Source organism: Acartia tonsa, chromosome 2 (assembly GCF_053477335.1).
Source record: "Acartia tonsa isolate MP-2025a chromosome 2, ASM5347733v1, whole genome shotgun sequence".
Taxonomy (NCBI): domain Eukaryota; kingdom Metazoa; phylum Arthropoda; class Copepoda; order Calanoida; family Acartiidae; genus Acartia; species Acartia tonsa.
Window position 1 is genome coordinate 31403339 of NC_137261.1, and position 13764 is coordinate 31417102.

The following is a 13764-nucleotide window of genomic DNA, read 5'->3' on the forward strand; positions in this document are numbered from 1 at the left end:
ATATTTTCTCAAATAAAGTTAATCATAACTTGTTAACTTATATTGAGTGTCTGGTTTTACATTTATTTGAGATTTTTAAATTAAACACACCTTACAATTATTAATAAACAATAAGCTTTTTTACAATTTAGGATTCCTTTAACCCATGACCACCCCCCCCCCCCCCCCCCCGATCTGTAAGGGTTAACGTTAAAAACATAAAAAAGATTAAATAGTTAAACACGTTGCTAAAGTCAAACTAACACAAATTTACACTAAGAAACATATATATATGTTTATTTTATCTAAAGAGTAAATGCCACAAACATATTAACTGTTATATAGTAGAACAAGCATTTCCAGTAGTTTGCTATGAGGTTGAAAATCAATTTTTAAAGACTTTAAACTTATTACTAGATATATATAAATATCAATGTAGACTTTCTGATAACTTCAATCTTTAGTTCTTGCAAACTTTTAATAATTCCCTGTACCTGGCCATTTTGATGGCATCTATCCAGGTTTTGCATTCTGAAACAGTATCAGCTCGCAGTTCATATTGGCGCTGGTTTTCTCGCCGATACATTATCCCAAAACAATACTAAAATATGAAAAATTATTACTCGAAAAAATGAAGATTTAAAAAAAAGTTATATACTTTGGTGACATGTATATGACTTATATAAAAAAAACCTTATTGTTATGAAAAAAAAGTAGGGATGAAATTTAAGATTTATGATTTAAGTGTTTTCTTTGTGCATATGTGTTTCATTGGTAGATTATGATTATTTGAGGGGAAGTAAGGGAAGTAGATTTGATACAAAAGGATGCTCTTATTTATTGAAACAAAGAAAAAGTAAATTTTATCTAAATACATTTTTGAGGTAAACTAAAATAAGATAAATAAAAAAACTTCTGTAATGTATAAGTTTAATTTAGAAAATGTAATATTCAGCTAAAAATGAAAATTCTTCGTCCCGACACTTGAAAATTTAAATTTTAAAAGTGAATAGAGACAAAAACAAGAACCATTACTTTTAATAAACTCTAAACACTATTGAATAATTCGTCTTCATAGACTTAAGTAAAGATTCGTTTGAAATAGGACAGCACACTTAAGTTTATAACAAACGTGTTTTGCATAAATCATATCGCGGACTTTTTGTCGGATAAACAAATGAACAGAATTCAATAATAGAGAAGCTTTGCTGATCAGTTTAATGTACACAAAGTAGAAGACAATGTACATGCCTCGTGGCCAACAAAAGTGAAATTAATCCTATCAAATTTTTATCTGCAGAAAACTGTTTATAATCCTATGTTTATAACTGAAAAGCATTACAGGATAAAAGAAGAAATGCAAGGGAAAAAAGTATTACAGACAGACCGACATGTGATACATATAGAGTGTTATCAATACTACATATAATATAGAAACCCGCATTTCCTTTAAATTGTATAACTTTTAACATAATCCTGCCTAATATAAATGATATTCAATTCTAAGCTCGCATGTGTGTGTGTGTGTGTGAGAGAGAATTTTACAGTTTTTTAATCTTTTACATTTTCTTTACATTTTTACAATATTTTAAAAAGTTTAATCTTTGCTTCTACAATTACAACTATTATTTTTTAAATATTTCTAAAGCCTGATTATTGATTCTTTTTAAAACTGCTCTAGCATGTTATTGATGCCCTTCCCATGGAAACGGCTGTCTTTGTTATGTTACGTGTTGCTTACCATTTTTTCTTCATATTCTTTGCCTTGCTTGGCACCGTTTGATTGATTACCATGGTTCGTGCCGGGAGTTATTAACCTCTCACAATAACAACCCTACAAATAATGTTATTTAGATGCGTAGATACTCTATAGATTTATTGATAATTGCTTTGTAACATACAGGGTAAAGAAGCTGATATGACATATGGTCGTATCTTTAAATATCCTGTAAAGTTCACATTATTATATTTCATAAGATAAATCAAATTAAAATAAAATAATTCACCTCTAAAAAGATAACTCCAGTTGGTTTAGTCGACTGTTCACTGTCGTAATAAAACATCAAATTCTAAAATATCATTAAAATTAATTAAATCTTGATCCCTTTTAAAAAGTTTAAAATATGCGTCTTACTTTTTAATAAGATAAAAATTTTATAAAATATAATTTTAGGGTCGCAGTAAATCTAACGGATTTTTCAATAAACAAGGATGACAACATCCATTAAAGCGAAGCTCTTAAATAAGTGTCAGAACTGAATAAGCAGAATATTATTGCTTAAGTCCAAACAAAATTGTAAGTAAATTTGTTGCAAAACTGCTTAAATACATGATACAGTTGAAGACATACTTACATTTTTAGGACTTGATTATAGAGATGCTTTGCTTAAACCATTGCACTTTGTTATAATAGGAATCAGTATTTAAAAAAATCAGATAATTTTAACATACAAAAACTTCTTGTCAAAAAATAAAAATCAGCATGTTTTAAATTGACGTAAGGAGTTGATTTACTTTCTAAATCGTACCTAACTGTTATAGGAATCACCGTGCAAAGTTTTACATCGATTGGACAAATCTAACCTGTCTTAATTAACGAAAAGAGCTAACCATTACAGACGCGCGGACGTACGGACCGACCCTAATTATAGAAAAGCTTTGCTTTTAAAAATGTCTCAGAACAAGAGTTTCAAAAATGGATTATTAATCCATATTCGCAGAAAAAGACAAAAACGTATGTATAGTTGTTTTAAGAAAAAAAACAACTATGATAAAAATTTTGGCTTTCAAGAAAAAAAGAAGTTTATATTCGATATAAGAATTGTATATCGATAAAAATATGAAAATTGTTTTAGTGATTTTTTGTTTATTAAAACACGATAATTATTCTAAGGTGGATGAATGATGGATGTATAATTTTAAATACATAAATTTAAAATGGGAAGGCATAACTTTTCCTTTTTTCACACGCTAATGGTTCAACATCCCCCTGGTGAATCACTGTTCACGCTACTAAATGAAAGTTTACCTGATATAGTCTAAACCATCGGCAAAGCCATTTGTTTGAGTCAGAACAGCGTTTGTACAAATGTCCAGCCAGCACACAGTCATATCTATAAAACCTTTAGCCATCAACCATTATATGCCCATATCCGTCAGTGTTTCATTGTTTAGGGGACGTTCCATGGGATATATATACAATTTGATTTTATACTGGTATACACTACTCCCTTAAACGTGAGTTATGGAGGATAAGTGTTTCTAACAAATCGGTGATTAATACAAATTAATCCATAACTGAAATTTGTTTGGAACAAAAAAAAATCTATTTCAAACTCAAATTTCTTAGGTTTTGTCACACAGTTCAAACTCGTGGCCCAAAAAGAAGAGGTGTTAAATTATATTTTAAAATTAAGATGGAAAATATCTTGAAATCTACAGTTGTTTTCTAAAAGAACGTCCCCTAAAAGCCCTAAATGGAAAGGGTATAAAAGTCTTTGAACTTTTTTTTTGTTTAAAGCTACTCTATAACTATTGAATGTTTTTCACTCTAAGGTTGGTAACTAAATTTCTGTAACTACATTTCTTGTGCATAATTGCAAATTTATAACTACAGTAATGTATTTGAACTACCTGGCTTTTTCGGCAAGTCCTAGAAGTTGACCTTCATTGATTCGCACTGACCGCTGCATTCGCTGCATTTTTGGGCTTAACATCCTGCAACAAGTTTTTTTTTTATCAAAACCTGAATAATTTTTATCAAATCAATCATAACATTTCTGAACCACGAAGGGTTAGTGCTCTAATTATACATGCGCATCTGGACTTTCACAATGGATTTTCTGTGCCTTCCCTGCTTCATTCTACATTTTGTCGTGACAATAGATGCTTTCTTGGCGGGGATAAAAAATACGGACTTCCAAGAATACCACCGCAATTTGTCTAATTTTTTTGTCCAAATTGAGCTTTCCTACAAGAAACCTATATCTACCATATTTAGGTTTTCTAATAAGGAAGTTATAAGAAATTAACAAATACCTAAGGATTAAAATTAAAACAGAGAAAATAAAAAAAATGTTACCTGAAATATTCTACTTTTAACTTATTTTAATTCTTATTCTAGTAACATTGTTAAATTAAACCCAGCTTAAGTATTCATTATTATCTGAAATACAAGTTTATAAATAATTTTTTTACTGTCAATAATTTTTTTGAGTCTGGACAAGAAACAAATATTCCAAAATTCAGGGCTGTTTTTCTTTTAAACAAAATCAATATTCTTTCTACAGAATATTTGTATCTAAAGTAAAGATACTAGGTTAAAACTAATATAGCTTAAAACCCAGTCATAACCAATATTGTGCTTTCACAGAAATAATCAAATTTTCCACCCAATTATTTTATGATGACTTAACAAAAGTCAGCCATACAGGGTCATTCAAGAGAAAAGATTTACAAAAAAACTTAAGTATGCATAGAAAATAAAATAATTATTTAAAATCCTTTGTATATTTGTAAAACCTATTATGGGACATTTATGTTTCAAATATTTAAAAATGATTATTTCAACAAATTATGCCCTAAAACGGGTTTTTTCAAAGCCTTTTTTTCGAAGATTTACTAATTTAAAGGTTGTAAAAAAATGCGCTTCTTTTTTAATTCAAATTGCGCGGCTTGTGTTAATAGTAGAAAAATGTTGCGCATACCGTTAGATTTGTCATGAGCTCTAATTTTTGAAAATATAAGTACCGGTTTTGTGCTATTTGTAGTTTAGGAGCTACGTTGAAAAATGTGATAAAAAAGGTTGAAAAGTTTTAAGTAATTGGAACATTTTATCACGTAGCTCCTATACCATACCTACCACAGGAATGGTTTTTATATATCAAAAAACTAAAGCTTATGGCGATTCTAACGATATGCATAACATTTTTTTACTATTAACACAAGCTGCGCAATTTGAATTTCAAAAAAAAGCGCATCTATTTTACAACCTTTAAATTAGTAAATCTTTGAAAAAAAGGCCTTTGGAAAAACCGGTTTTTAGGGCATAATTTGTTGAAATAATCATTCCCATATAAACAACCCCTTAAATAGTGGATGTAAATATTCATTTATTTCCCTGGTATCTCATTTATATCCCTGGTATGATTTTAGAAGATTTTAAATTTTTTTTGGAAGATTTTATAATTTTTATTAATTACTAAAAGAAAGAAAAATTATACCAGGGAAATAAATGAAATTTAAAAACCAAAAGTAAACCACATTTTACTAGCATAAAAATGAGTTTTTTGTTTAAATGAGAATGATATTCCTGTCCAGTTTTTTGTTTAGGAATGAATATTTCTTTTTGGACAGGAATACCCCATTTTAAAATATTTGAAACATAAATGTCCCATAATAGGATTTCCAAATATACAAAGGATTTTAAATAATCATTTTGTTTTCTATGCATAATTAAGTTTAAAAAAAAATCATTTCTCTTGAATGACCCTGTAGTATCTATTATTAAATAAGAATTTGATACAATTTTATCTTTTATCTTCTGATAAAAAAATTGGCCCACTTCTAAAAATGTCTTTTTTCATATTCAACATATTGAATTTCATTGAAAATTTTAAATAATTAAACCAGGCAAAAACTTAGTAAAGAAATAAGTAAATGTTTAAACAAGCAGAAAATTATTATAGAAATGATTAGCTTCCCATTTATGAAACAGAGTGATTTTAGTGCAAAACAATTCCAAATGGTGGCGGCAGTTTTCAGATATCATAAATTGCTGGTCTAAAAGTGTTAAAAGTGTATTTAGGTGATTCTAGACTATTCCTAAAGTAAGACAGTTTCATAAACAATTTGAAGGGAAAAAATCTATATATTAATATATAAGACACAAATATAACATAATCAACGTTTCAAAAACTGCAATGAAAAGGTAGAAATGAAACAAACAAGAAATATTCCAATTTTTCCAATTCTAGAAATATATTGTTGAAACTTTATTTGTCATGAAAAATTTGTCCTCTACTTCTTTTTATTGTCCCGATGCGTAACTTCTATATAAGTCAGTTTTTCTGGAATTGAAATAAATTATGAAAATGTTATGATAAAGCAATATTTGAAGGTAAAATTCTTATTCCTAATTATGTTTCAACATGTGGTTTTAAGGTAAATGAAAGATAATTTTGTTTATCAACATAATAGTAAATGAATTTAATATCCGTTTCCAAGCCATACCAATAAAGCATGTATCGTATCTTTTTAAAGTTTCCACGAATGATAAATAAAAAAAATATCCGTGGAAAGCTGTCTATAATACAATGCGATAAATATAAATATTTTAAACTCATTTTTATATTCATAGGTTTTCTAATTTGTCATTCTTGTATTAAACTTTTTTTTATAGTTTAAAAGTAAACTTTATAATTTTTAACTGGCGAACAATTATGTAAACAGAATTTTTTGATGTTAAATAAATTTTTATTTTTAACTTGTAAAGATGACTTTGAAAATTATTTCAAAATACAAATTTATAGCTTGTAAATATTGAATAAATTTAAATTTTTAATGATTTTGATTAAAAATATTTGTATTACATTAAAACTAAAATTTGTCAATATCTAATTTACTACAATTTACCTTCCCATACTTTTCAATATAAGGATTGTCAAAGCTTTAGCAATTTAAATATATATTTTTACAAAAAGTTGCTTAGTTATAAGCTCCACTCCTGAAATGTGAGAAAGCTAAAATGAAGATTTATAAATTAGATTAAAAGGAAATCCCTGTTATTCTCTCTGATTAAAAATTTTTTGAGAGAGAACGAATCTGGGCTCAGCAGCAGATGATCTTAACAAGCAACATTTAACAGTCTTTGAATTTTCAAAATCGCCAGTTGCAGATTTTTTTCATAAAATCCGCAGCTGTACAGAAAGTTTCAATAACCAACTGCATCCACAATCACCATTAAGTAAGAAATTCGCAGCTAAAGGCTGCCAATGCTTTTGTAGAATACATTATACTATACCATTTTTATTTTTCAGTAACTAAATAAAGGAAAATTAAAAATCTGTAGGAGAAGCTAGTTGCCTCTCAGTGGACTACGGCCGAGCCCCAAAAAATGATTTTTAAAAATTTCCAATGAAGAATTTCACAAAATTATATTTTATCACATTATTTTTATTTCATTTTGATAAAAAAAAATACACAAAAAACAAAGAATTTTATTCTAACTTCAACAAAAATTTTCAAAAATTAGTGAAAACATTCTAATTGCTTGAATCACATGGGGGGCCCCCACACGCCAACCATATTCGATTTTTTATTTGTTTATACGCCATAAATTCGTGAGTTTAAATGATCCCGTTGTTTCTTAGAGTTTAATTAACAAAGATATACACATTGGTAAAAGCAAATACTTTAATTATTGGTAAAAATTTATCCTTTATGTAAACTTACAGGAACTCTGTGTATCTGTGTGTCTGTAGCGAAGGATCTATCAAACCACTGAACCGGTGTGGTTCTGCTTTACAGTGTTGCTTCTCATAGGTCCTAGGAAACATCTACAAAGGAAGTGCCTTGTAATATAAATTATGATTTTTAAAAGCTAAGCTTTTCAATAATTAGGGTCGGTCCGTCCGTCCTTAACGGATAGCTTATAACAAAGTATAATGTTATAAGCGAAGCAACTCTATAATCAAGTCCTAAATATATAAGTATGTCCATAAACATTATCCTGTAAAAAGCAGTTTTTTCAACAAATTTACTTACAATTTTGCTTCGACTCTTATACATTTATATTCTAAATATTCAGTTCTGACACTATATAAGTGTTCATGTCCGTTTGTCCTACCGTTTCAGTGCTTCGCTTTTATGGATGTTGTCATCCTTCTAAATAAAGCTTTTGTCTAAGGGGTAGATTTAAGCTATTGATAAACTAGAAAAAAGAAAAGGAATTCTAAATTTTTTTAACAATTTCTGTAATAATATTTATCTTTAGTGGTAAAACTTCTTTATTATTGTTGGCAGCACGTTTCTATACAAATGTAAATAAAAGATTTTTTTACTTTTCTTCCTTTATTTTTTCTTTTTTAACATAATCCACATCAATAATACTAAGGTTGCCCATCCAAACAACAGACAATAAAAATTTATTCTAATACTTAAAAAAACAGTAATTTTTTTTTGGACTAGCAGTTTTGCTTTTTGTACTAAAATTTGTTTCCAAATATTATTATGGGTCATAGTTGGATCAAACTTTATATCTACAAACAAGTAAAATGCCAAATCTTTATATATAAGTTTAATTTAGTATAATTGTTAATGATTAGTTTGCAAGTCGAGATAGAAGCAATATTCCTGCTATTTTTGCCAACCATAATCCCCTTTCAAATTTGAGATAAAAAATCAAAACGAAATACATTTTTTTCTAAATGAATTTCCACAAGAAGTGCTTTATGAAAATGAAAACCTAACCTACTTATTTAAAATCTCAGAATTTCTTATATAAAGAATAAACACCTTAATCACTTATACCGAAATAAACCTTATATTATTAACATATGATTATTGGCTAAATATCATATTTTAATGTATATTTTTACGGAAAAAAACTAGCATACTTTGTCTGTCTTTGCGTCTGGAAGTATAGCTGTATAGCTATGAAGAAAAAGAAAACATAAATTTAAACACCCACTGTTGCCTCTAGTGGCCCTTGTTAGAGGGGGGGAGTTTGTGGTTCGACCTACAATCATTTTCAATTCTAGTTTTAACACAAAACAATTGGGGGCGGGGAACCATTTCATATGGAAGCTACACTGTAAAGAAGAACCATTTCAGTTCAGTGGTTAGCGAAGTCCTTAATTCTGGACTGACAGAAACAGATCTAGAGTTAATAACCTTTCGTTGAAAGCAACCTACGAGTAACATATCCTTATAATAAAGTAACACGTCCCGGGAAGGTTTATAACTATTTTGGAGGAATGACCTCCACCCTCTCAAGAGAAATCGCCTCTAGAAAAAAAATTCCCCTCCCCCCCCCAAAAAAAAAAATATTTTTTTAGAAATGGTAAGGGGCACCCCCTCCCAATTTTTTTTTACTTCTTTTAAAATCTAAAATAATAAGTTGGGTTATCAAATTCGACTCTTCCCTCCTCAAGTGCCTCTAGGGGTGTGGGGTTAAGTTAAAAAGGAAAAAGAGAAATAATTTAATAATAAATATGACAACTTCAAAAGTTCCAACTATCTCGTTTCTCTTTTTCTATACTCTTAAATTAAATTAAATTTGTCTTTTATTGTCATTATTTTTAATCAAATTTCATATCATAAAATAATAATAATATAATGTACGTATAATAAAGAAATTGCAAAATAGTATTTTTTTTTTTTTTTTTTTTTGGGGGGGGGGGGTGAGGAGGAGGGAGTAAAAAAAGCTAATTCAGTTTTCTTGATTTTTAATTTTAGTTTGTAAAATCCTCTTTTGCAGGTGGGACGTCCAATTTTTTTTATATTTTTTAGGTTGGGGGGGGGGGGGGGGGAGAATTTAGGGTATTCGACCACCAAGCAAAAAACCGAATTTAAAAAACTTTCAATCATATTTAGGTATATGTAATGTAAATGAAGATATGACTTTGTATTTTTACAATTAACACATAACAGATATAACTTCTTATACACACCGACAAATTACAGTTTTGGAAGAGCATTGCCTAATAACCTGAAATTTGAGTAATTTCTAGTTTGAAAGAACATATAGATGTAGAATTTTCACATGGGGAAAAATAAATAAAGTTTAAATTGATGCGGTGATATTGCATTTCATTCTGGTTTCACATGCACAAAGGGAGAGATAACAACACGATAGAACTGAAAACTAAAAGGATGTCTACCTGTCCATCTGTTCCGAGAGATCTCGTTAGTCTCTTCAAAGTGAAAGTTCTTAGGGGTCCATGGATGATTTTTTATTCTCTAGTTTTAGGAGTGTGAAAAAAGATGGTTAGCAAATTATAAAGAAATGATGAAATTAAAAAAAATAAGGTGGAGGAAGTTGTTTTTTCTTTAAGCCTAACCCCTGCAAGGCCTTTAATTGCGTTTTCCTAACCGTTCCAATATAACAAAATCCAACCAGTAAGTAAAAAAAAAAAAAAAAACCTACCTCTTTAGTTTCAATTTATTAAAAATATTTTCTCGACACCTATAACTTTTCCTTTTAAAACACTCCCCCTCTCATAAAAAAAACTACTTTTACGAAAAACAACATTTAAATATCCTTTAATCCTTGTAAATTACATTTTATAGTGAAGCACTACGTTTAATGCATTACAAGTAGTAGAAGACATCAATTCAGGCAGCTTACTTTATAGAAGCGTAGCATGCTGAAGTTAAAGCGTTTCCGTACGTCCGTTGCTAAATCTGTATATTTAATATATATGGTATATATGCTTTACTGACATTTTTTTAAAACAGGAACGATATTATTTATTACTATTATTTATTTGTTACCAGCGGCTACGGCCCTAGAGGCCTGTAGTGGCACTTTAAATGTTTTCATTTTATTTTTTTATTTCGGGTCTATGTTGCGTTCAAGTCTTTTAGTTATTAAAAATTTCGTTAAGGGGAACCCGATCGGTTCAGCGGTTAGCGAGATCTTTCGGTACAGACAATCAGACACACAGACAGACACACATAAGGTGACACAACCCAATATAACGGTTATACTGACTTACATTATTATAAAATAGACCCGATCCTAAGAAAAGATTTTTAAATAAACTGACCTTCTTTACAAAAAATATATTTAAGAAATGATATAAACAATTTACATACAAAAATTGTCGTTAAAGAGTAGACGAACAAATATTATTTGAAAAAAAAGCTTTTTATAGTGCCTATAAAAAATGTTGCCATAATTGCCTACCATTAGTCAATTGATATGTATTAAAGCCTTCCATTGATAATTTAGTCTTGTTATTGGCCTATTATTGTATGGCGTTATTTTCTATAGGCACTTTAAAGAGCTTCAACAAAAACACTACAACTACTTTTTTTTCTGAATTTCATAATCTCTTTCCATATAAACAAGGATGACAACATCCATAAAAGCGAAGCACTGAAACGGCAGGACAAACGGACATTAATACTTTTATAGTGTAAGAACTGAATAATCAGGATATAAATGTATAAGAGTCGAAGCTAAATTGTAAGTAAAATGTTTGAAAAACTGCTTGATACAGAATAATGTTTATGAAAATACTTACATTTTTAGGACTTAATTATAGAGTTGCTTCGCTTATAACATTATACTTTGATGTCCCAGGAATCAATACCAAAAATCAGGTGAATCGGATGATTAGATAACATAAAAATTTGTTCTTAAAAAAGTAAAAAAATCAACATGTTTAAAATGGACGTACGGACTTTCTGGTAATGATTATAGAGTTGCTACGCTTTCTAAATCGTACCTAACTACTATAGGAATCACCATGCAAAGTTTGAAATCGATAGGACAATTCTAACATGCCTAATTTAACGAAAAGAGCAATCTTTCTGTGACGGACGGACGGACCGACCCCAATTATAGAAAAGCTTCGCTTTTAAAAATGTCTCTTTTAGATAATATAGGATAAAAATAGACTTATTAAAAATATATTTTTGGCGACTGTTTTAAAACATCTAATCTAATAAATCTATGAGTTCTGGTATTTATGGATGTTGACATGTTTATTATTTTATCGACCCTTAGAAATTATATTTTAATAGGAAACAAAAATCTCATTATGTTATATAATTAATCTTTTATTATTAGGGGAAGATTTAGTAAATATTTGATTTTTTTTATTATTTTATTAACTAAAAAATAACGATATATAGCTATAGACAAGGAAGGAAGATATGCGATTATATTCGATTTGAGTGTTTAAACGTTTGTGTAGATTCAATTAAAACATTATTTTGATATGTCTACAATTTCATAAACTGATAAATAAAAAACATTTGCTCAACAGTCATCATACTTAACATACGTACCTTTTGATTGTGTTGTCGTAATAGAAAACTGCGCACGTTTTTTTTTTAATTTTCGTCATTGGTATCATCATTCCAATTAGCAATTATATCGTGTCAAAACTCAGTATCCAAAGAGCAATAAGGGTATATTGGCTCTCAGATCATGGATTGATCAAATCTATGATTAAAGCTGTATGTTACTCCGCCAGGACAGTTGAACATAAGAAATTATATTTTTACAGAAGCTTTAAAAATAGAAAATGATTTTAAGCAGAATTTCAGACAAGATCTTTTGGTGTTTTCTCTAAAAGTACCTATAGAGCACTGACTACCCCTCCTTCCCCTTATTTTTGAAGAAATTGAATAGTCTGGGTAGGTTCCTCAAAAACTATCTCATGCTGGGCTTACCCCAGTGCAGTGGTGACTTTACCATGCGCCAAGGGGAGGGGGGGGGGGAGGTTTTCTTTGCTTGACTATGATGAAAACATCAGAGTTTTTATTAAAAGTTCTAAGGATTTTAATGAAGGGATTAAACAATATATTGACATTTGGATGGAGTTAAAGCAAAACTTTTCTTCCTATAGATCCGACCCGTCTGTAAGGGATAGCTCTTATCGTTAATTCATGCATGTTAGAATTGTCCTTTTGATTCCAAACATGACATGATGAGTCCTGTAACTTAAGCATAATTTAGAATACGTAACCACTCCCTATTTAACTAATTTTAAAATAGATTTGAATGGAACTTTCGAGCAATGCGTTTGCTAATCCATAATTTAAAATGTTAATATGTCTAAACGTCTGATTTGTTGTAGAGTACTCCATGAGAGAAAGTGAAGACAACGTCTGAATTCTCTAATAACAGTTCATTTAATCAACTATTCTAAGTAAATCAAATGTTTTTAAACTAAATATTGAAAAACGTATTTATTTCGTGGAAAAAAAAAAGGATATAAATATTGATTTCTATAAAAAGCATTAAATCTGTACAAACCCTAAAGCTTAAAAATGTACTGAAATATTGAAATAATCTTCTTTTTGTGTATGGTCAAATTTAAATTATTTTTTCAGTAATCATAAAGCTTATTTTTGTAACAAAAATAAATAATTAGTTATAATAAAATTTTTATATAATATAGACAGACGGATGAACAGACAAATATAGAAAAAAATCAAGTTATAGCTACGCTACAAATAACATTTCAACACTGAAAAAATCTAGCAAAAATTATCAGAGTAGTGTTCTAGCGATGGTTATTACCAGACTAAAGGTGGGCAGGGAGGGTTTCACAGCACCTATCCCCACTCATTTCTCTGACGGAGTAGGGGCTCACACGGAGCCCAACCGTGTGTCTCCTCCGAGCACAATGACACTCACACACCCACACTACCGCACCAGCCAATAACAAACACACACACACACACACACCTGGTTTGGTCGCTCTTTGTGTCACACACCTGTAGATCTTAGTTTATAACCTGCAGAGAGAGAGAGAGAGAGAGAGAGAGAGGAGAGAGAGAGAGAGAGAGGAGAGTGAGAGAGAGAGAGAGAGAGAGAGAGAGAGAGAGAGAGAGAGAGAGAGGAAGAGAGAGAGAGAGAGAGAGAGAAAATATTTGGTTACAGGGGGTATAACTTGACAAATTGGGAGAAGGACAAAAAAAAGAGGCAAGACAAAGTTTTCTGGAAGGAAAGGTTCTTATAAAGGTGATCTCTGAGAGAAGGCGTGAAAAAGACGTAAAATGACAGATTTAGAGAAAGAGGAGAAATAGAGAGACAGAAAAATAGAG

The 13764-nt window shown here is 29.6% G+C and overlaps 1 protein-coding gene across 1 annotated transcript in view; it reads right to left on the bottom strand.

Annotated features, from left to right (window-relative positions):
• LOC145312503 (ras-specific guanine nucleotide-releasing factor 2-like) overlaps positions 1-4146 on the bottom strand; it is an 86423-nt gene extending 82277 nt beyond the window's left edge. Inside the window, exons 1-6 of the mRNA XM_080151760.1 lie at positions 4061-4146; positions 3613-3696; positions 3008-3092; positions 1986-2048; positions 1721-1813; positions 474-580 (exon numbers count right to left, since the gene is read on the bottom strand). Of these exons, the coding sequence (XP_080007886.1) occupies positions 474-580; positions 1721-1813; positions 1986-2048; positions 3008-3092; positions 3613-3695 (431 nt within the window). The 5' untranslated portion in view covers position 3696; positions 4061-4146. The remainder of the gene's footprint in view (positions 1-473; positions 581-1720; positions 1814-1985; positions 2049-3007; positions 3093-3612; positions 3697-4060) is intronic.
• Between the last annotated feature and the right edge of the window lie 9618 nt (positions 4147-13764).